We start from the raw sequence: 21,118 nt of genomic DNA on the forward strand, positions 1-21,118 counted from the left end.
GGAGAAGAGGGAATCCACCAGTGGACATTAGATGATAAATAGTACAATAAGCTGGCATGATTACAGGCCATGTTGCACATTCCTCTCTGGAGTTTTGATTTGTTATCTAGGGTTGAAGTGGAAAACATACACAGAGAAGGACAGAAGCAGAGGAAGCCGGAGCTGCAGCATCCAAATGGCTCCATCAGCCTGCAGCCAGTCACCAAGTCACTCACCTCATAGCCTTTTTCCAGCAGGAACTCAGCCAAGTACGATCCATCCTGGGAAGAGTAAGATATAGGAAAATGTGTTAGAAACACAGTGAAGGGGCCTGGGAGATTTGAACTGGTTAAGGTCTCAAAAAGGGAAGAAAAAAAAATTTGCAGTGAGTTGACGAGGTAACAAGCATATACTTTGATTTCTCCAGATTTATACACTGACCTAAAAATACTATAGATGCTTTTTAGTTAACTTTAGATTAAGAAGCAGTATATTTTCATATAACTTGCTTACAAATTCTGGTTGAGAACCATCGTCTCTTGAATTTCTTCCCAAGTTCCATTATAAAGCGCCTCGGGACGTCTTTCCAAAATATCCTAACCACAGTTATTGAATTTGAACTATTTTGGAGACAGGGAAGGAAAAACATTCTAGAAAAACTGGTGCAAGCTTGGCATACTCTGCAAACCAATGTGCCTCTGTGGCACTGTGTCACACTCACATCTCCCTTGCACACACAGTCCTTCCACAAGCCTTCTGAGGCCAGCAGTAATTCTGCCTGCCTGACCAATTGAGTTTCCAAAACATCCCTAGCAGTCCCTATATTTATACTACAAAATATGAGCCATTTTCACATTTTATATATCCTTGAGGGTTGAGAGTTTCATTTTTTTGTTTGCTTGGGTTTATTTGTGTGTGTGGTGTTCGTTTGTTTTTTTCCTTCCTTTTAAACCCTTGTCAAGCTTTAATGATTAAGCTCCTAAAAAGCAAATACTTCAAAATACAGACTGGTGCATGTTTTCCTGAAATAAGATGATTTTCCAAGCATCACTATTGACAGGATTATCAAATACAATAAGTGATATTATCCTTACAAGTGTGTACACACAATCACAACCAGAACAAAATTTACCCCTCCAGAATTATGCTCACTAATCACTTCAGTGAATATTACCAATGCCAAAAGAGTCTGCATATTTTAACTGATTTTTTTGAACTAGTTGTTCCTTTAATATGGGAAAGTACCCTACCAGAGTCAATTGACTTGCTACAGAAAGACCATAAAAACATGAGATGCCACCTATGCTTACATGCTTAAACTCTATTATGTGGTTCTGCTCTGCTGTGGTCATGGCCAAATACGCATAAGTGCAAAACTAAACAGACATCTCTTCGGTCCTCTTTTTAAAAGAATATTTCTCCAAAGAAAAACCTCTCTCAACTCAGATCAAATGAGCTTTTGTCGTCTCAGACAGCCTAAGGAGAGTAAAATGAGAAATTTGAGATGCACTAGGAGGACCTAGAGCAGCAAGACTGCCAGTGGAGACCACTTACTGCACTGATGGCAAAATCATGCGCAAGTCTATGCAAAATGGCACAGTGGAAGTGTACGAGGGACATGTTGCTGGATGTTTAAAACTGCAGCATTAGAAAAAAAATGAGTGACTTCAGGGTATGGATATTTCGTAAAGTCTTACACAGCCTAGAAAAGCCTGAAACCAAGAAAGAAAGTTTTAGCTTACATACTTCTCCCACTACACGTATATGTGTGTTTTCACATAACTTTACAATGCCATAATGCAACAGCCATCAGTCCATGACACCAGATGATCTGGAACATGACAAACCACGTGTGCCATGGGATCACTGGAACAGTATGTATTTCTTTACATCAAATGAAAAGAACAAGACTATCAAAAGCAGAAATTCAAAGAATATGCAATGTAAACTCTGGAGAAACATGGGGGCAAAGCAGGGGATGACAACTACCTTTAAGCTAGCAGTCATCATTTTCATTTCCAGGATTTAGCAGAGGTGGATCAGAGGAAAGAAAACTTCCCAACTGTCCCTGGTTGCTCAGTCCACAAAAATCAATCAATAAAAAAATATGAGGTGAAAGTGGGAGACCCACGGAGTGCAAAGGAGATGAAAAAAGAAAGGCTGTGATTACTTAGGAAGTTGATGGGAAACAGACTTGACTAGGATTGAACCCTGTCAATAAGGTCTTGTTCTTCTCACCCAGGCCATTGCTCAAATTTTCCAGTCACCCTGGAACATTTCAAACCAGCAGTGGCACTCGCTTCCTCTGCGCTTCCTTTCCAGGTCTATCAAGTGATAGGGCAGGGCTTTACAATGAGTGGGAAACAGGCAGCAAGTGTGAAAGCTACTGGTTTCTGGCTCTAACACAGCACAGCTGATTTACTGTCTGGTAATCGCGCACAAGGCAGATTCATGCTGTCCTGCACTGCGATACTGTATCACAAACTGCCTCCAGGTTTCACGTTTCCCTTCCTTTTCAGTGCAGCAGCTGTCAATGCAAACAGCAATCAGAACACCAATCAGAGTGTCAAGGAGTCTGCAGCTTGCAAGGATAGTACAGTTTCCATCTCTATCTAGTTAGGTCAAATAGTAAAGAATAGTAAGTAAGTGCTATTACGTGATTTAAACATTCATCCATAGGAGATTGCATTACACATATAAATTCTATTATCAAAGCTACTGATTTCCATTTATGCTACAAACAGAGCTTTCAAGACTCAGGAATCACTAAACCAGAAAATGAATATTAGAGGAACTGGGTGATTAGCAACAAATCTCAGTTTTTGTTAGGGTTAGTGGATTTTGCTTTATTCGAGCCACATGCTGCCAACCATATCCATTCCTGGTTTGCATCTGAGTAGGAATGGACCAGCACGAAGTGCATGACTTGGTCCCATCCACAAAGCTGGAGATTGGAAGGCAGGGTCTTCCCTTTCATAAGAAATGTTTAGTGTCACCTTGATCCTATTTCACTGAGTGCTGTACTCCAAGACTATCAGTCTAAATGATGTTCTCCTCAATACAGAAAAACAACCAATACCAGCTTAGGTGGTGGTAAGCACATGCTACCAGGAAGGCATTACTATGCCCAGAGCCCAATCTGATCATTGAGGTAGTTATAGGTACCCTACGCCCCAAAGTCAACCACAAAAGCAAGGTGAAAAAACACAGTCTATAAAGATTAGAGTGCTTAGTTACTGTGCTCCCTCCACCGGGAAATATGCTACTTTAGAAGTGCTGTCACATTTGAGACCTTATTTTTGCTAGGGTACAGTACCCAGCTATTGCTATTCAGGTTATAACAAATCAGCAAAATCTCACAAGACAGAAGTAGGTCCCTTTGTCTGCGGCCAAAACACTAGTGTTGAAAGAAAATAGCTTATAAACTGCCTTTAAGTAGGATTGCAATGAGACCTGGCTCTCCACAGATATGTCAGATCAGCTTCAACAGTAAAAACAGTTTAACAAGAATGATTAAATAAACCATCTCAGTTAAAACAGTTCCTCATCAGCACACACTGACATATCAGACTTGAAGAATCACCATGCTGTCTTCAGCCAAATAGTACTCTGAAAGCACAAAGAATGATACTTCAGCTGGCTTCCAAGACACAGCAGCAGGTTTCCAACTGCAGCTGCCTTACAATATGTCTGTAAAATTCCCAGACAAAAGAAAACAGCCTCATAAACTAGAGTGAGACAACTTTAGGATGCAATATTTTATATTTAATATAGTAGTTAATGTCAAGAACTTAAATAAGCTTTGACACGCTATCAAAGAAAACCTTTCCCAACAGATTGAAAGAAATTGAGACACAAGCAAGAGCTAGTCAGTACTTTGCCACAAACATCTAGAACAAAAAAAAAGTATCGTTTGACTTGATCCATGAACAAAGAATCAGATGATTTATACAGAAAACTAAAAACAGTGAAATAGACTGTCTAACAATCCAAATCTCATTTATTTTGAACTGTTCTATACAAGGAAATTCCATTTGCAATGGACTAGTTTTGGATTTATATTGACACATTCAGAGAAGGTTGTAAAAGCAACCACAAATGCAAGACATCTTCGTCTTCTTCCTTTGATATGGCCAGTTTCAACATCCTTCCACAGAGATCCTGGATTCAAGAACTAGATTATGTCCTACCTGAGCATTCATAACGTAGAGGACTCCGTCCTCGCCACAGCTTCTTTCTGCTAATAAAGAGGAATAGAAGAAAGTACTGTATGAAGAAACAAGGGAAAAGGAGATGAAGACGAGAAGGAATAGGGTTCTTTTTGTTACTGTTTCTAGAACTCCAGGAGAAGGAAAGGAATTAAAGATCTAACACAAGTGATGTAATTGTATGATGACTAACACAGAGCAGAAAGTGCTTCCATTGCAGGGGGACGACAAACATTTCAGAAGAAACTACCCCACAGTATGGTGGTAAAAATGAAATTCCCTACAAACATACAATGTCAGGAAATCCCAAAGCCTTGCAAAGGATGGTGAGAAATTCTGCTGCAAGATCACTAAAGAAACTGCCCACCAACAGCCCAGCTCTCTAATTTCTGAAACAATGGAGCCGCTAATATCAACCAGAATCCCAAACCTGACTCTGAGCCACAAGAAACATCGTCCCTCAAAAACCACCACTTCATCAAATAACACAGCAGCAGAGAGGGCTTGACTGCTGTGCCATCTCCCATACTCCTCCTGCCTGCCTACTCACAAATGGATTAGCAATAAAACCTGAGAACATAAAAATGCAACACATCCACTGTCAGATGCCCTGTTTGAGGGAGGTGCTGGGTTTTTATATTTTTATGATAGGCACATATGATGAAATATCTGTCCATTTGCTAAATGCTTACAGTTCTGCTCTGTATTTATGTGTGTCACAAATACCAAGTTTTCAGACTTCACTATTCCTTTGGAAAGAAGTGCCATAATTTTCCAAATATCACATGAAAGACCAAAGCTGGTTACACCTAAAAAATTCAAAATTGAGTAAAGCTAGTGCCATGTCCTTAGGAACACTACTACAAATGTGAGTTCACGGAAGTTTATAGATTGTGTCAATTATCAAGGTAATTCATATCAATTCTAAATTCCTTTTGAACTACAAACTATAGCTGTGTGCTCTGCTGAAGTTAAATTTTGATCAGTACAATTAATCTGTTTGGGGGATGGTGTGTGGAGAGAAGAGGAACACATTCAGACATAGGACATGTTTTTTATTTTTAAAGGGATCTTTCTGCAATAACATCACCAACAGTGTGCACTGTCACCGTTTTCCTTTAGCCTTGCTTGGATGAATAATCTATACATCCATTAAAATACTATTAAAATAAGCAGAACCATTGCCACTAGTAGCCTTGCACAATAAGTTGTTGATTCATCAAATTTTAAACTTTTGCATAGCTATAAGCTAATGCTATTTCACTAACATACTAAGCTGGAGTATGGTGACAGATCCTCTGGAGCAGGGAACACATGCCACTCTGATTTTAATAATAATCCATAATAACAACTATTCATTTGTTTGTAGCACTGCAAAAAAGCCTTCCTTCCTTCAAAAAAAATTTTCAAGAGAATAATACAGTGTAATGTTATTTTTGCTGAAAAATGCATACTTCTAATCATTTCCAGTGATTTACAGAGGAAATCAGTAATTTTTTGCAGCTACTATAAACAGAACAGTGCTGCACTTTGTCTCAAGTCTTCAAGGCAATACTCAAGGTAAACCATTAAATTGTCCATAAAAAGTTCTCCATACTGAGAAAAGGAAGAATTATGAACTCTGAAGTATTTTACTGATTTATTAAAGCTGCCACCCTCCAAATGCAGTACTTATTTTGCTATTTTGATTTGTATTCTGGCCAAGAATGGGAAAACAAGTGTCCTTTTGTTCCTGCAGTCAAAAGGCAATAATTTTTTTTTTTTTTTAAATCTTTCTTTGTTTTAAAACATTACCCACTTATTTGAAGGGGTTTTGTAATGCATTAACTGTAGCACAACAAAAAATAATCAGGAGGAAAAGTTATCATTAGCAACAAGAACAACTTTCTAATTACATTACAGAGCTCTTTTTGCAATTAAGAGGTTTTTTTAAAGTAAAAAAAAAAAGTTGCTTTGGAAAAGTGAATCACCCTGTTATTTCCTAGTCTGTGCTCCATCTGACCTCACATACTATTCCAATGGTAAACTATTAAGTTATATTAAGAGCTGCAACTGCAGTTATGGACAAGAGCAACAAGTTTTTCTTCCTCCAGTTATGTTTATCCAAAACGATTCCCATCATCAATATTTAAAGCTATTCTCTGAACATCAGTACAGGCACTTCATCTAAAGGACAAATCTCTGCACCACTCTAAAACCAACATAAACAGAATAAACGCACGTAGTTCAGATTTCCTCCTTACCATTAGGAGGAGCAACCAGTTAGGAGTTTTTGCTTAATTTAAGCCAACAACAGCAAGGAATGTCAGTGCAATGCTGCTGATATTTTTAGTGTTGATATTTAAAATTATAAAAATCTTAAGCCTAAACCACATGATGTTCTAAAATAATAAAACAGCTTGTGTCTATCACACACGCAACAGCCATCCCCCCCCCCCAAAAAAAAAAGGAAAAAAAAAATCTCAGCTTGGGAAAAACATGTTACACCTTCAAACTGAGCATACCAAGGTTTTTTCTTGATCGCAGGAACCTGTGACAATGTGTTAATTCCAACTGTGCTTACCACAAATTTCCCAGTGATGACAATCAGGTGCTTGATTGTTTTTCAGAAAAAAAAAGAAAATAATGCCCCTAAACTCTCAGGCTGTGTGCTCAAACATTCAAACACTCAAAATAACTACTGGTTTTCAGTTGTGTCCAAATAACTATTTTTACAAAGAGGAAAAGTATCAGTAGAGAGTTTTTGAAGATTTTAAAGAACAATCTTTTTCTGAATTGACGCTATAACCCATAATACATCACTTTTTTCTTCAAATATGAATGTCTGCAGTATACTAATATAAAACAAACCAGTTATGAACTCTGAATTTGAGAGAAACTTAGCTATATTTTTCTGTCTTACTGGTGAAACCACAGGGGTCAGAGCAATGTGTCTATAAACATGGAAATGGAAATGCTATGGACAACAGTCTACAAGAAAATTAAAACCTCTACTTATAGTGTTTGTAATGGGAAATCCGTAACAGTTTTAAAACCCACAAGATGATTGTTTTGCCCATCCCTATTTCCTCCTGCTTTCAAAAAGCTACTGGTATCGGATGGTCTTTCCAGAATAGTGACAGCAGCTCTAATCATCAGCAGCTATGAGCATCTTGGACATGCCCATCCTCGAGTACTCAGACCAACCCATCAGCTGACTAACACCCCTGTGACCCACTCAGGGGGAAACCCCTCAATCTGCAACAAATGCAAACTAACCCCAAATACTAGGTAGTGGAAACCCAAACATGCAGAACCTGGTTGTACAGAATGAAGAAACCAGGAAAACCAGGACTAAGCTGCAGGACGTTCACGTGAAAGAACAATTTTGACTGCAAAATTTGAAAGTTCAGAGTTGTCACAGTAAAAAACCTTAAAGCCCAGAAATGGTTTTGGAAGAAATACAGTGCCTGTTATGTGTAAGACAGATTAGTAATTGTGTGAAGTGACACCAGGAAGAAAATATGAAATCTTAGCATGCCATCTTTACTTTTAACATCCTACAGAGGAAACCCAAAACAAAAGCAGTAAAATGGCCATTACTGTAACTGGGGTGGCCACCTGAACTTATGACCATAGCTCAGCACACATCCTACAGAAATAATGGACCCACCTCACTCCCAGAGAGAACTACAGAACTTTTTTTTTTTTTTTTTTTTTTTTGCAACAGGCTACCGCAGCTGATGAGGTTAAAGCTGCTTTCACCATTGTAGTGCCAGCCTCCCATACTGATGTTCAGCACTTCCTACCCTGCTATGCACTAAGTTTGTTACTTTAGGTTTAGCCCAAGATGTTGTTTCCTAACAGAGTGTAAGGTCAGTTATTTGAGAGAAAGCAAAATAAACATCACACTTGCTATCTTGTTTGCATGAGACCAAAGTCTAATGAAGGGGAGGTAAATGAGTGTAGACAGGGAAAAAGGTTTTTAATTAATTCTTTTGTACTCGGATTTACATATGGATGTAGCAATTTAGTCCGAAATATTATTCATTTACAAAGAAACACACAACCTGAAAGCAAGCTGTTCCAATTGGAGTAGAGAAGCAATGTGCAGCAAGACAACTTTTATTTTTAAAAATGTTTGCATGGTTAGAAATTTGAAAATGCAGTCAGGAATGCTTGACTGGTATGTCAAAGCTTTATCAGGTCTCAGTCTTGAAATATTTGCTTGGGTGGAAGAAAAGCACTTATCCTGTAATGATATTGCCTGCAAATCATAAGAGCAACCACTTTATTTCACAGATATTTGAAGTTCTAGATCACTACTCTCAGGTATTGCTTCTCCCAGACAGCATGGTGGGAGCCCAGTTTCTACTGGTCTGGCATTTACTGAAGCACAAATAGATTTTTCAGGGATACGGTTTAAAAAAAAAAAAAAAAAAAAAAAGAGAGAGAGAGAAGCAAACAGAAAAACCCACAAACCACAACACCAAAACCCTATCACAGCAATAAACTTCCTGATAGTTTGCGATGAAATAGAAAAGGAAATATCCAATTGAAGTTTCAAAACAAATAAGAAAACCCCCACAGAAATCCCAAAGCTAAACTCTTGTGAAAGAATATCAATACCTGGACAAAAGTTTCATTTTAAATGACTGTCTTTACTTGGCTATTTGTATCATCTTTTGTTTGGGAGAAACTAACAAAAGAGTAACAGGAGAGAAATATAACAGGACAGCTCTTAAGAGTTGTTCCCTAATGTTCACTCTACACACATGTAACAGAAGCATGTTATGTTTTTAGAGTCCTAAATGCATAAAGCTACAAGTCAATTTGCTGAAAAAGAGCAAAATGATAGGAAACTTAAGACGAGTTCTTCCTATGCCTCCAAAACACTGTCCTCACAAAAAAAATCTCGAGAAACAACTAGCAAAGACACACAGTCTACAAAGATTTTAATACAATGCTTCTACCCAACTTTTCCAAAGATAACACTTGCCAGAATTCCATGTTTTGGGATACGTTCTTCTGATACCAAGCAGCAGCTTCACATTTTGTTGCATATATTGTGAGAGTAAATATGCTTCAAAAGTGGGGGGGGGGGGTGTCGTGGTTTTTTTTGTTTGGTTGGTCAGGTTTTTTTTTACAGTCTGCGATTTTTTTAAAATACACAATGTATGTTCTATAGTATAACTGTAAATAAATTAAATACATGGACTCTTTGGTAAAACCTGATTGAATTAACAGAACTATTAATTCAGACAGTGCCTACCTTCCTCTGTAAGCAAAAGCAACTGTTAGTGAAGATGCTTAACTACATAATAAATGCACTCATGTTCAAAACATTTAAATATGTATCAACTGAAATTGGATATTAGACCAAATACCTCTGTTCCACGTGGCTGCTCTTGCTAATCAAGTCCAATGCCACATGGACTGAGCTTCCTGGTGGCAAGAAGCCAAGCAGGATAAGGATTATCTAGGTGATAGCAAAAGGATGCAATGTTTTTTCAGAGAAGGTTGCAGAAGGTCATCCTTATATTTACAGATACCATACAATGCCTTGTGTACCAAACTTCACAGCTTTCCCTTGTCAGCTTTGAAAGGGGAAAAAAAAACCCACCCGGTTTCATTAATTGCCAAGGTTCTTGTCTAAGCGGAACTAGAAAGGGAAGGCAAGCAATCACATTTGCTTATCCTATCTGTCAGGAACAGGATTTGGAATAGACAACTAGTACAAAACCGACAGAAAAATACCCATTCCTCCAATTCATACAGTATTAATAATCACCTGCAGTTCAAGTTAGCAATAACCCCTTGTATCACCCTCAAGCGCAGTTATCAAAAGAATTCTTTCAGCTAGCTAGCTTTCATGAACAGCTTCCTAATTAAGATTAGGACAGAGACAGATCAAGGTAAATCAACTGTATAGTTTAAATATTTCCACATCAGTTCTGTTCCAATGAATCATGCAGTTTTGCATTGATCTCTGAAAACAGAAGAACTATTTAAAACTTTCACAAAGAAGCCTTTAAAAAGCATCAAAACAAATCACTTTAAAGAGCTTGTCACAAACATTTCTTACTTTAACTTCTTTCATTTGCTGTTCCATAAAACCTGAAGCTAGTTAAATTTAACCAGCTTTACAAGCTGTGGAGAAACTGAGTACATAGGACACATTTTAGTCATTTTTGTCCATATTCATAGTAATTTCCTCTAATCTCAAGGTTTCTTTGCAGTTCGCTTGAATCGCTTTGCGCCCTAGGAACTGCAGGAAATACTATGGAAACCTCCCTGTCGCTCTCACTTTGCAAACTGTTCTGTTACATTTATTCCTGGTTACGTTAATAACAGCCTACCAAAGCCAAACACCACAGTCTCACAATCCTAGTCATTTCAAATTTGTAAAATCTTTAATTGCCAAGGGACGTGAGGGTACCCTTTTAACCGAACAAACAGCAGTTTTTGCAAAAAGGCAAATGTGAAGAAAATAGTATCTAGTTTTTATTACAAACATCACTACCACTTAAAAATGACAACATCCTATCTTTTTTAAGAATCACTTAAAATTTCCATAGCAGGCACAGGAAGACAAGTCTTGGGTTTGTTAAACATCAAATGTAAATATAACAGCAAAGTGCAAGAGGATCTCATTTTCAGAAACATGGGGATTCAAAAGAGCAATTTCTCTGAGCAATACACTAAGCTCCCAAGGAGAAGATTATCAGATATGTGTATACAAAAGCAGTTCCTAAAATGAAGTACACGGGTCCTCCTTTTAATGCTATTAAGAATCACAGATTAACATCACCATGCAGCTGACTATTTGGAATAGCCTTCATGCTTCATATTTGCAGGTTCACCTGCCATCTGGCTTTTGCCTGGGCTAAGCCAACACCTACAGCAAATAAGTACAACAGATAGAAGACAAGAACTTGCACCTTATATCTTATGAATCTTCTCACTTATGCATTGAATCACTGCAATATACTCGACGCAGACAGAAGAAGGAAGTTTCCATACAGAACTACATCACACATGGAAAATGAATTTGAGCAGCCCTTAAAGAGTTCTTTATTACTGTATCAACTAAGCTACCTGGCGAGCCATTTGTTATTTCCCTCTGCCTCATTCCAAGAGAAGGGGCATCGTACATTTTCCTCTCATTATTCCCCTTGAGGGTTATCCATTATTTAGAAAGCTTGAAGAGGCATCATAATAGGACTGTTACTTAGGAACCTGATTATATGACCTGTGCCCTGATCAAACTATAATACATGATACCCTTTAGATAAGCATCCTCAGTCTTTAGGGGCTGATTGCATTTATTTAGAGCATCTGGAAATACACTGAACAATGTCTCAAGAGTGTTAGTGAATGTTTTTGTACTAGTGAACATGCCGACAACCAGTAGGTGTATGCCACCAGACAGCTAGCTTAACTATTCTACTCTGTCCTCACAGAAAACTCTGCTTAAATGCACCAACAGGCGTTTTGGAGGAAGTTATTTGATTTATTGCAACCCGGAAAGAAGTCTACAACAAATTGCTGTGAGATGATGCTAAAACTCCACCTTCAGGATCCAAGGCATCACAGCTACCCCCCTTCCCTCCCTCTCAGAGGCCAGTCATGCTGCCTGATGCACAGCACTATATCTCATTCACTCAGAGTTGTGATTGGTACTACAGTCATCTATGCCATCTGCTGTGTACAGACCATCTATAGATGCAGGCAGTCCTCCAGCTACACACATGCTGCTCCCATAGCAGAATTCCAATTAAAAATTGTGGGTTCAGGTTTGCACATCTTGTTCGTCAATATTGCTTTGTTTCTCCAAAAACAACTTGGCAAACTGACTGGCTAGAAGGATGCAAGCAAGTGCAAAGCTGCCCCTTTTGGCTGGATGTCTACACAGCAGTCAGCCACACGTTGCAATTCTAGCATTCTGTGCGTATCTGGATGACCTGTGATGGGAATATGAACTTTTCTAGATATTTTAGAAAGCTTGCTTGTTTCTAAAGATGATAATAGTTCTAGATCCATAGGGAAAATATTCTGCTTTTTTTCCAGACATTTCTATTTTATTCAATACGTTGGTTTACATGAAGGGATGTACATACTTGAAAGAAAATATTTCCAGGTATTACTCACATACTTCTGTAGGGCAATCCCAACCTGGGCAAACTAATTTAGCCAGCAAGTGACTACAGATTACATCAGAAGGTAAAAAGCAGGGATCCCAGGGAAAGGGTTGTTGTGGTTTAACCCAAGCTAGCAATACAACCATGATAGGTGGTCACTCACTCCCTCCCCCACCCCTGCCGATAGGGGAGAAAATCAAAAGGGAAGGGAGAAACTTGGATTAAGATAAACACAGTTTAATAAAATAACAAAATACTACTACACTGCTAGTATATATTTTATATATATATAAAAAATAGAAATAAAAGATACTCAAAGCAATTCCCCATGAACACACTGAGAAGTCAGTCCCAGGAAGTGGCACTCAGTCCCCAACAGTGAAAAAAGAGGAAAAAGACAGAAAGGCTCAGAGGCCTCTGCGAAATGGCAAAAGCCGGACTAAACATTCCGCACCAAAACCTCCCCCAGCTCCAACAAAAAAGAGCGAAGAGAAGAATGGAAAAGCAAACTGGAAGGCCCCACTCTTAAATCTGAAGCATAACATTAATGGGATGGAATACTCTCATTGATCAGTCTGGATGTCAGTCAAGCTCTGCCCCATCCATGCCCCCCTTCCTCGATGCCTCACACCTGTGGGCAGACCTCAGAGTGTTCTTGGCACTCAGACCAGAGCAATTAAAAACTTTAACTCTGTGCTGGGATGTTATCTGCTTGTTCTCAAACTAAGTCCAAATAATGACCATGCTAGCTATGGAAATGTTTCTAATTGCCTGAAGAAAATTAACCCATTTTCAGTCAAACCAGCACAGGAGTGTACAACTACAAGGACAGGCAGGCAAGGAGGGATGCTCATTCTGCTGAAGTACAACAGAAGAATTTCTCCAGAATTACTGGGATGGGACCAGCAAAGGTTGAGCTTGTTACTCTCCTGCTGACATGCAGGAAAGGTAAAATAGCGAGTTGCAGTGAGAGGAGTTGTGCAGCTCTATTCAGATGGTGAATGTTATGTTTTCCCACAACTACTATCACATTTTAATTTTGTTCTGCTACTTTTCTAAAATTGAAAGTATTTCCCCAAAAATGCTGATAGCAGATATCTATTTACTCATTCTTACCACATTGCATTCTATAAGGATGCCGAGCTGTATTTTTCTCCATGCACTGATGCTTACAGACACATGGTACATGCAATAAGCTTGCATCTATTCAGTAAAAAGTATTTCATGTTATCTTGCATAAGAAGTTTTCTTAGTAGTTTGTTTACATAAAAGCAGTAGCTAGGCAGAACAATAGCTCTTGAACAGTATCAGGGATCATTTGTGCACAAACACTTCATGCATGGGGTCAAATGCACTTCTGATTTATAACAATTCAGTTTTCATTCAAAGACACACTGAAACACATGGATATATTCCTCACTGGATTAATCCCATACCCTTGACAGCTTAGTTATTTTATGCTTCATTGATGCAGAATCCCAATGACTGCATTAGCATCATGCTGCTTCCTTCCCCCTTTCTTGAAAGCTAGTAATTTGTAAATGGTCACTTCATTTATATTTAACTTCACATCAAATGGGCAGAAATTCACCATGTTGAAACTCATTGGTCCTAATGACATTTTGTGGAACCAAGATGGAGCACAGGGACTGGCAGTCTCAGTTGTTCAAACGAAAAATGAACAGTATGCTAGTAACTTGTGCACTATGTTTTACAATCTACAAGTAATCATGCTTTCCTTCAGTCTTACAAGTTAATAACAAGGTTAATAACATTGTTGTAAGACAGTTCTTTACCTCTTTAGGCCTATGTTTATTTACAGCTTGAGGAAAATCCTAATAAAAACGCATCCTGCAATGCAACTGGCTAGACTAGCAGTGCAAGATATCAAAAGGAATCCTCTTTCTTCCATTTCTAATGCATAGCAAGGCTGAGTAAAACAAATTACTCTTGCTGATGCCATGCAGATAAAGTGCAAATTGCAAAGTCATTTCCATAATTTTTGTGTCATTCTCCAGAAAAGACCTAAACCTCTGAAGATGTTGTAAAAAGAGGTAAAGATTTAGTTGCACTGTCCCTCAAGTTTAAAACATGCAAAGAACAGCCCTATGGGCCTCAACTTTTGCCTCTGGCATGATTTGTGTTTGATCTTACCCAAGCAACTTAAATTCCGTTTTAAGCCTTTTTTTTTTTTTTTTTTGTCATAGCATAAGACTAAAAATTATGCATAACTTTGCTTATAAAACACACTCAAATACTATAGCAGTATATGGAAACATTCCTGAAAACAAGTTTCAGGAGTGAAGACTGATTGGCACATGTATACAAGCACACGTCCCACCAGAAGCTCTTACGGAAATTTTGTTAGAAGTGGGAAAGAAGGGAAGTTTGGGGTTTTTTTTTTAATGCAGAAATAATAATAAGTGGCACATTCAGATGTGTTCTTACAGAACCAGAATGAACACACTGATGTTAAGATTGCTAGAAACAGTATGGTGGCTGCACCAACATATTTTGAATTTAATAGATTTGCTGAAATCCAGAAGAAAAGCTTCACTAAAAAATGAAGAGGCTATTGAGGTAATATAAACCTTACCAGCCTCTATTGGATTCACCCTCCATGGCTTATTCAAGGATTATTCAGCTAACTGACCCTTGACAGTGTTTTGTGTGAGCATTTTTAATTAATTCAATTTTAACAGATGATTTTACTGACACTAATAATATTTTATAGATAGAGCGTGGAAACAAAGACAGACCTATGGGGTAACCGAGTCAGGGAGCAGTAGTAAATCAGCTGAAAGGCTCGGAAAGAAACCTTCAGCTTCCCTGTCAGCAATCCTTGAGTACATTGTAGAAGAGCTGGCAAGACTTTCTATTGCATCTCATCACTTCTTTCTCTGGCCTTCACCTTTATAAAATTATTTCCTCTTGATATCATCAGACACACAATAACTGGGGTAAAAAATTAAGCTTGCTGTCTAAAGCAATCCTCCCACGTCTTTTCTCCATCTGTAGTTCAAGCCTGTACAGGAATATTGCAACATTTCTGGAGGATTTTCATCATCATTTATTAAGAGAAGCAGCTTTTTTTTTTAAACTCTCTTATGAGCAAATTGTCAATATCCATGAATTGGGAATACTTTATTACAATAAACATGCAAGAGTTTATATAGCTCTACTGCTGTATACGCCATTGTATGCTACATTGCTTATGCCAGTAAAACTTGTTAAGGGCCTAGTATATCACACATAAAAATGCTACATGTTATTACCAAAAGGGGACTGGGAATAGAGAGAAGTTTGAGTATGCTAGATGCTGAACAGGGATGCCTTATTCTTATAATTGTTCTCATTCGCCAAGATTTGTAGTGTCATATTTTGTGTTCGCAGAGAAAGAGAGTTATGTAATACTTTATAGTGAATTATGGGGAAAAAATGTTATGGTATGAACTATTTAGTTCTATTTTATTTTCACTACATCGCATAATTTACAAGAAAAAGAGAACACAGAGGGAGAAAGCTTAGAATGTATTTTAAACGAACATTTATCTTTTACATAACTATCCTGAACTCCCCTTAAAATTTCAGACCCATGGAAATGCTTTGCAGGGCTTTAATAAGAAAAAGGCTATATAAGCCCAGCCACACATTTCCTGTTTTGGGAAAGAAAATGATCCAAGCTACTTTAAATTCAGTTATGCTTCACAAAGATAGGATTTGCTGAAGGGTAGAAAACAGCTCAAGAATCCTTCAGAATTACCACCAAATTCTAGAACCACAACCAAGTTCTTACTAGTCTATGAACTGCAGATGCACAAACACAATCACTATTACAGAAAATGCTATACACAATATAACTCTGCTAAACACATTTTCAATATTTACTGTAACGTTTAATCAAGAATACTCCCAGTTGCTTGAAGGAGGGAGCTTGTATGTTACTATTAGTCTTTGAATTATCATTTCATTTCAAACTAAATGTAAGTGCGAGAAAAGTATTTTGACCTTCCCAGTTGCTGTTAAATAAATAAGAACAGTTAAAACACTGCAGTATTCCAAAAGGGTATAAATCAGTGGGGTCTCTGAAGGATACACATCTTCATACTTATGAAAAGCACAACCTGAAAAGAGACCAGTGGAAGGAAAAAGGGAGTGGGAACCTGTGCTTTGTTTTTTAATAGCATACAGAAAGGCTTTTACTCCCAAGCCCCACAAACTAGTAAAGAACCATGAAGTATAGCACAAATACAATCCTTCAGACTGAAAACCAGTAATTTTTCAATGTTCACCAGCAATATTAGTTAACATGAAGACATTACTTCCTCTTTCCCTTAGCCTTAAACAGGCAGACCAAAGACTAAGATCAAAACTCGGTCCCAGAATGTTAATACTCCAGTCAAAACAAATTACTTTCAGATAAAGCAATCGACTTCATATTTCAAAGTATAATGCAATGCTAGGATAACACTGGATTCTTCAGTACTATGGTAAGCTGAATTATTTCTACAGACCTAGGGTTCCACCTCTGAAGAAGTCTATAATTAAAATACCAACACCACTTCTTGCAGCTTGCAGCTGAACAGCAGAGCACACAGGCTTGGTTTACACAGACATCACCAAGATCCAGGGATGGAAACGCAGAGCACAGCACAGTTTAACAGGTCTATAGCAGAGGCTGCAAGTACCTTCCTGCAAGGCTTTCACCTAGGCATATGAAGTCCTTACTCTATTTTAAAACTTGAATAGACTTCACACAAGCTTATCTCGCATGCCATGGAGAGCATGACAGACTTCAGAACCAATGTCAGATCACAGACCCCCAAAATGCTTCCCAGATAATCCACTGCATTAAAAAAGTAGGTGTTCTCATTTAAAAGATTCATATGAAGGCCACATCACTCCATTTCGAAAGCAGAGAAACTTTCTTCAAGATTCTAATTTAACCACTCACCCACAAACTATACTACAGTTAGTTCCTATCTTTATACTCGGGATTAATGGAATAATGCACCGAAATGATGATTCATCTACAGGTAATCAACCAGCTATATCTTATTTCATTTCATGTGAATGGCATTTGTTTTGTTGTTTGGTTTTTGTCTTTTCTTTTCTTTTTTTTTTTTTTCAGCTTCTTTCCTTTACCAGTGGCAGAGTGTGGGCTGGAAAAGGTATCACTAGACAATTAGAAACAGCAATTCTTCACTGATGTGTCCTTAAAACTGAAAATGTTCACTTAGAACTTGATGTGGCACCTTTGGTTTTGGCACAATGTAATTCATTCAGTTTGAAATTACAAAAAACAATATGCAAGTCAAAGTTTAGCAGTAAATCAACACTTGAATAAAAAATAATTTTTAAAAAACCTACATTAGCTAAGCTACTCTTTTGTAGACATCTTCTCATACCTGCAAATATAAAAAAATGCAACAGCTGTTGGAGAAAGAGGACTAACTCCATCATCCCCACCCCAACTGAAATATTGAGTTTCTACAGGAAAACTTACTGTCATTGCTGCAAGCTGATTACACATACCTTTTCTAAATGCTCAGCTGTGCTGGCTTGTATACAAATACAAAGAAATCAAACTTGTTCAACAAAAGAGATCTGAAAACCTCAATACCATTCTGCTCCAGTTACAGTACAAGACAGGAAAACTGGGGGAGTGAGGGAGCTCTAACCTGGTGCAAAACCTCTTCACTAATTTGGCAAAAACGGAAATTATAATGTTGGATCAGTTCCAAGGACAAATGAACTTCAGCTTGTAGCTGACAGTAGTTAAAAGTTGGGTGGACAGCTTGCAACAAGGACTCCACAACTCCTTCTGTATGTCCCTGGTAAACAACTCAATCATATTTTCTCAGTTCCTACAGAAGATTGAGTGTCATTTCAACCTACCTGAAGCCAGACTGACAGCATAGACTAGTGTCTCACAAGAAAAGGTAAGCTTTGTTATTGTTTGGGGGTCTGTTGTTTTGTTAGTGGTTTATCGTTTGTTGTTGTTTTCTTGTTGTTCTGTTGCTATTTTGATGGCTACTTTGTTGTTTTGTTGGGGTTTTGTTGTTGTTTTGGTGTGGTGTTTTGTGTTGTTGTTTGTTGCTGTGGTGTCATTACATTGCTGTTTTGTTGGTGGTGTTTAGTTGTTCTTTTGTTGTTTTGCTGTGGTGGTGTTCTGTTGTTTTCTGGCTGTTGTTTTTTCTGTTGTTGTGGTGGTGTTCTTTTTCTGTTGTATTGGTTTGTTGGCTTTGTATTGGTTTTTTTCGTGTACTGTTGTGATGTTGTTTTGTTGTGTTATTTTCTTGGTGGTGTTTTTTTGTTGGTGGTTTTTATTGTTGTGATGTTTTTGTGGTGGTGGTGGTGTGGTGCTGTGTTGTTGTGTTATGTTTATTGTCATTGTTTTGTCATGTTGTTGGGTTTTGTTGTCATAGTGTTGGGGTTTGGTGGTTGGTGTTTTTTGCTGTCATGTTGGTGTGTACTGGTCATGTTGGGGTTTTGGTTTTTTGTTAGTTTTTTTTTGCTGTTGTTATGTTGTTCATGGTGGTGTGGCATTGTTGGTGTGTGGGGGGTGGTGGGGTGATGCTCTGTTTTATTGTGGTGGTGGTGGCAGTGGTGGTGTTGGTGTTGTGGTGGTCGTGGGTGGCTGGTGTTGGGGTGGTGGTGTATTGGGGTGGTAGCAGCAGTAGTAATGGGGTGGGGTTTTGTCGAGTTTTTTTGTTTTCAATTAAGAAAACCCTATGCAATACCAGTGGCTTTTCATTTAACATACCACTTACTGGACAATCTGTCCTTAAGAAAAATGAGGTTTTAGTAGAGTATATATCATACCAATTGCTCTCTTCAAGCTTAATAGAGCAAAATTATTTTGAGCTCTAGTAAATAAGCAGTTTGACTCAGCTGTCATTTTTCCAATGTTAAAACAAACACACACACACAAACCACGAACATTCTGTTTATTGTTAATTAGATTTGCATTGCAGACATTTTTTTTTGGCCCCTAACTCTAAACAAAGTCACAGAATCGCAGAATGGTTGTGGCTGGAAGGGACCTCTGGAGATCATCCAGTCCAACCCACCTGCTAAAGCAGGCTCACCCAGAGCAAGATCACACAGGAATGTGTCCAGGTGGGTTTTGAATGTCTCCAGAGGAGACTCCACAACCTCTCTGGGCAGCCTGTTCCAGTGCTCTGGCACCCTCAAAGTAAAGTTTCTCCTCATGTTTAGATGGAACCTCCTGTGCTACAGTCTGTGCCTGTTGCCCCTCATCCTATAATTGAGCATCACTGAAAGGAGTCTGGTCCCATCTTCTTGACATCCACCCTTCAGATATTTCTAAGCATTACTAAGACTCCCTCTCAGCCTTCTATTCTCCAGGCTGAACAGACCCAGCTTTCTCACTCTCTCCTCATAAGAAAGATGCTCCAGACCCCTCATCATCTTTGTAGCCCTCCGCTGGACTCCTTCCAGTAATTCCTTGTCCTTCTTAAACTGAGGAGACCAGAACTGGATGCAGTACTCCAGATGTGGCCTCACCAGGGCAGAGTAGAGACAAATAGAAAGACAGGAAGACAACAGAAAAATACAATTCAAGCAAACCCTAAGAGAAGCTTTCCAGCAAACATGCCAAACTAATCCTGTTTAGTGTTTGATATCTTCTTATTAGGAAGCAAAGGATTCTTATAAAAAGGGCCTATGAAAGCAACTGTTTTGTTGCAAGCAAAAAAAATAATGGTTTTATTAGAAACACATGCTATTGGGTTTCTCTGTTAGGCAAGAGTAGCTTTCTTTGTGCAGTGTTTTTTTAAAGAAGCGATTGAATCACTTGCTCTATGACTTAGCCACATGCCAGAGTAGCATGCATAATACCCTGATGCAGCAATTATTCCTATGGTATTAAACAAGTCCTTTGGAAGGGAAGTTACCATCATTTACAGATCTGCCCTTGGCCATCATTAATAGTAGCCTAGAGAACAAGATTTAGCAAAGAACTGAAGAAAAATCCTGAGCTCTGAAAGTAGTTCACTACAGAATGGAAGTCTGAACATTTAAGGAACATTATATTAATAGAAGTTGTCGATTTGCTTGTTCAGCCTGGAGCTCGTTAAAAATAAGTAAAAACACTAATAGAGAAATACTCAAAATTTGATTGACTGACTTGGGGTTGGTTCTACCTGAAATTGAGCCACCATTGCTTTTCCCCTACCCCTTCTTGAAACAGGTTTTTCTAATACCCCTCTGAATGCAAATGTAAGTGAGTCAAGACATACAGTCAAGATCCTCCTTTTCCAAATTGTTGGAAGGTACTTATTTTACTTGGTGAGTGAGATTCAGACACAGCATGCCTTAAGTTACTACTTTGCTTTTATGACTTACTTTGCTGAAACAAAGGCTCATTTTGATATCAAAAACCTATGTCAGATTGGGTCCTGTTTCATAAACACTGAAGTCAACAGATGGATTTTCTAGACAAACCCGATGGGATGTAACTCAGCCCCTAAATATATTATTCAGAACCTACATTTTATGGCATAGAATTTTTTTTAGAAGTATGTTGCAAGTAAACATCAAATTCACATTAGTGACTATCTTCTCCAAGCATCTTAAAATGGACCACCAACAAATAATGCCCAAAGCCCTCAATAACCCACAGAATAATATATATTTTATTTTCTCTGGTCATTAGTTGCCATGATATTAGGTCATATAATCATATGTGCCTGACAATTTCTAATGTAAAAAAGAACCTGCCTTCTCTCCTAAGGAAGGAATAAGAAAGAATGACAGGAACTCACTGCTGAGAAACAAATGTTACCA

General features: G+C 38.2%; 1 protein-coding gene across 1 annotated transcript in view; it reads right to left on the reverse strand.

The window, feature by feature from the left end:
• The window catches only part of GMDS (GDP-mannose 4,6-dehydratase), a 422,070-nt gene that overhangs the window by 350,907 nt on the left and 50,045 nt on the right, over positions 1 to 21,118 (reverse strand). The window contains exon 2 of the mRNA XM_065629846.1: positions 216 to 260. Coding sequence (XP_065485918.1) covers positions 216 to 260 — 45 coding nt within the window. The remainder of the gene's footprint in view (positions 1 to 215; positions 261 to 21,118) is intronic.

The sequence above is a fragment of the Caloenas nicobarica genome, chromosome 2, assembly GCF_036013445.1.
Source record: "Caloenas nicobarica isolate bCalNic1 chromosome 2, bCalNic1.hap1, whole genome shotgun sequence".
NCBI classification, from domain to species: domain Eukaryota; kingdom Metazoa; phylum Chordata; class Aves; order Columbiformes; family Columbidae; genus Caloenas; species Caloenas nicobarica.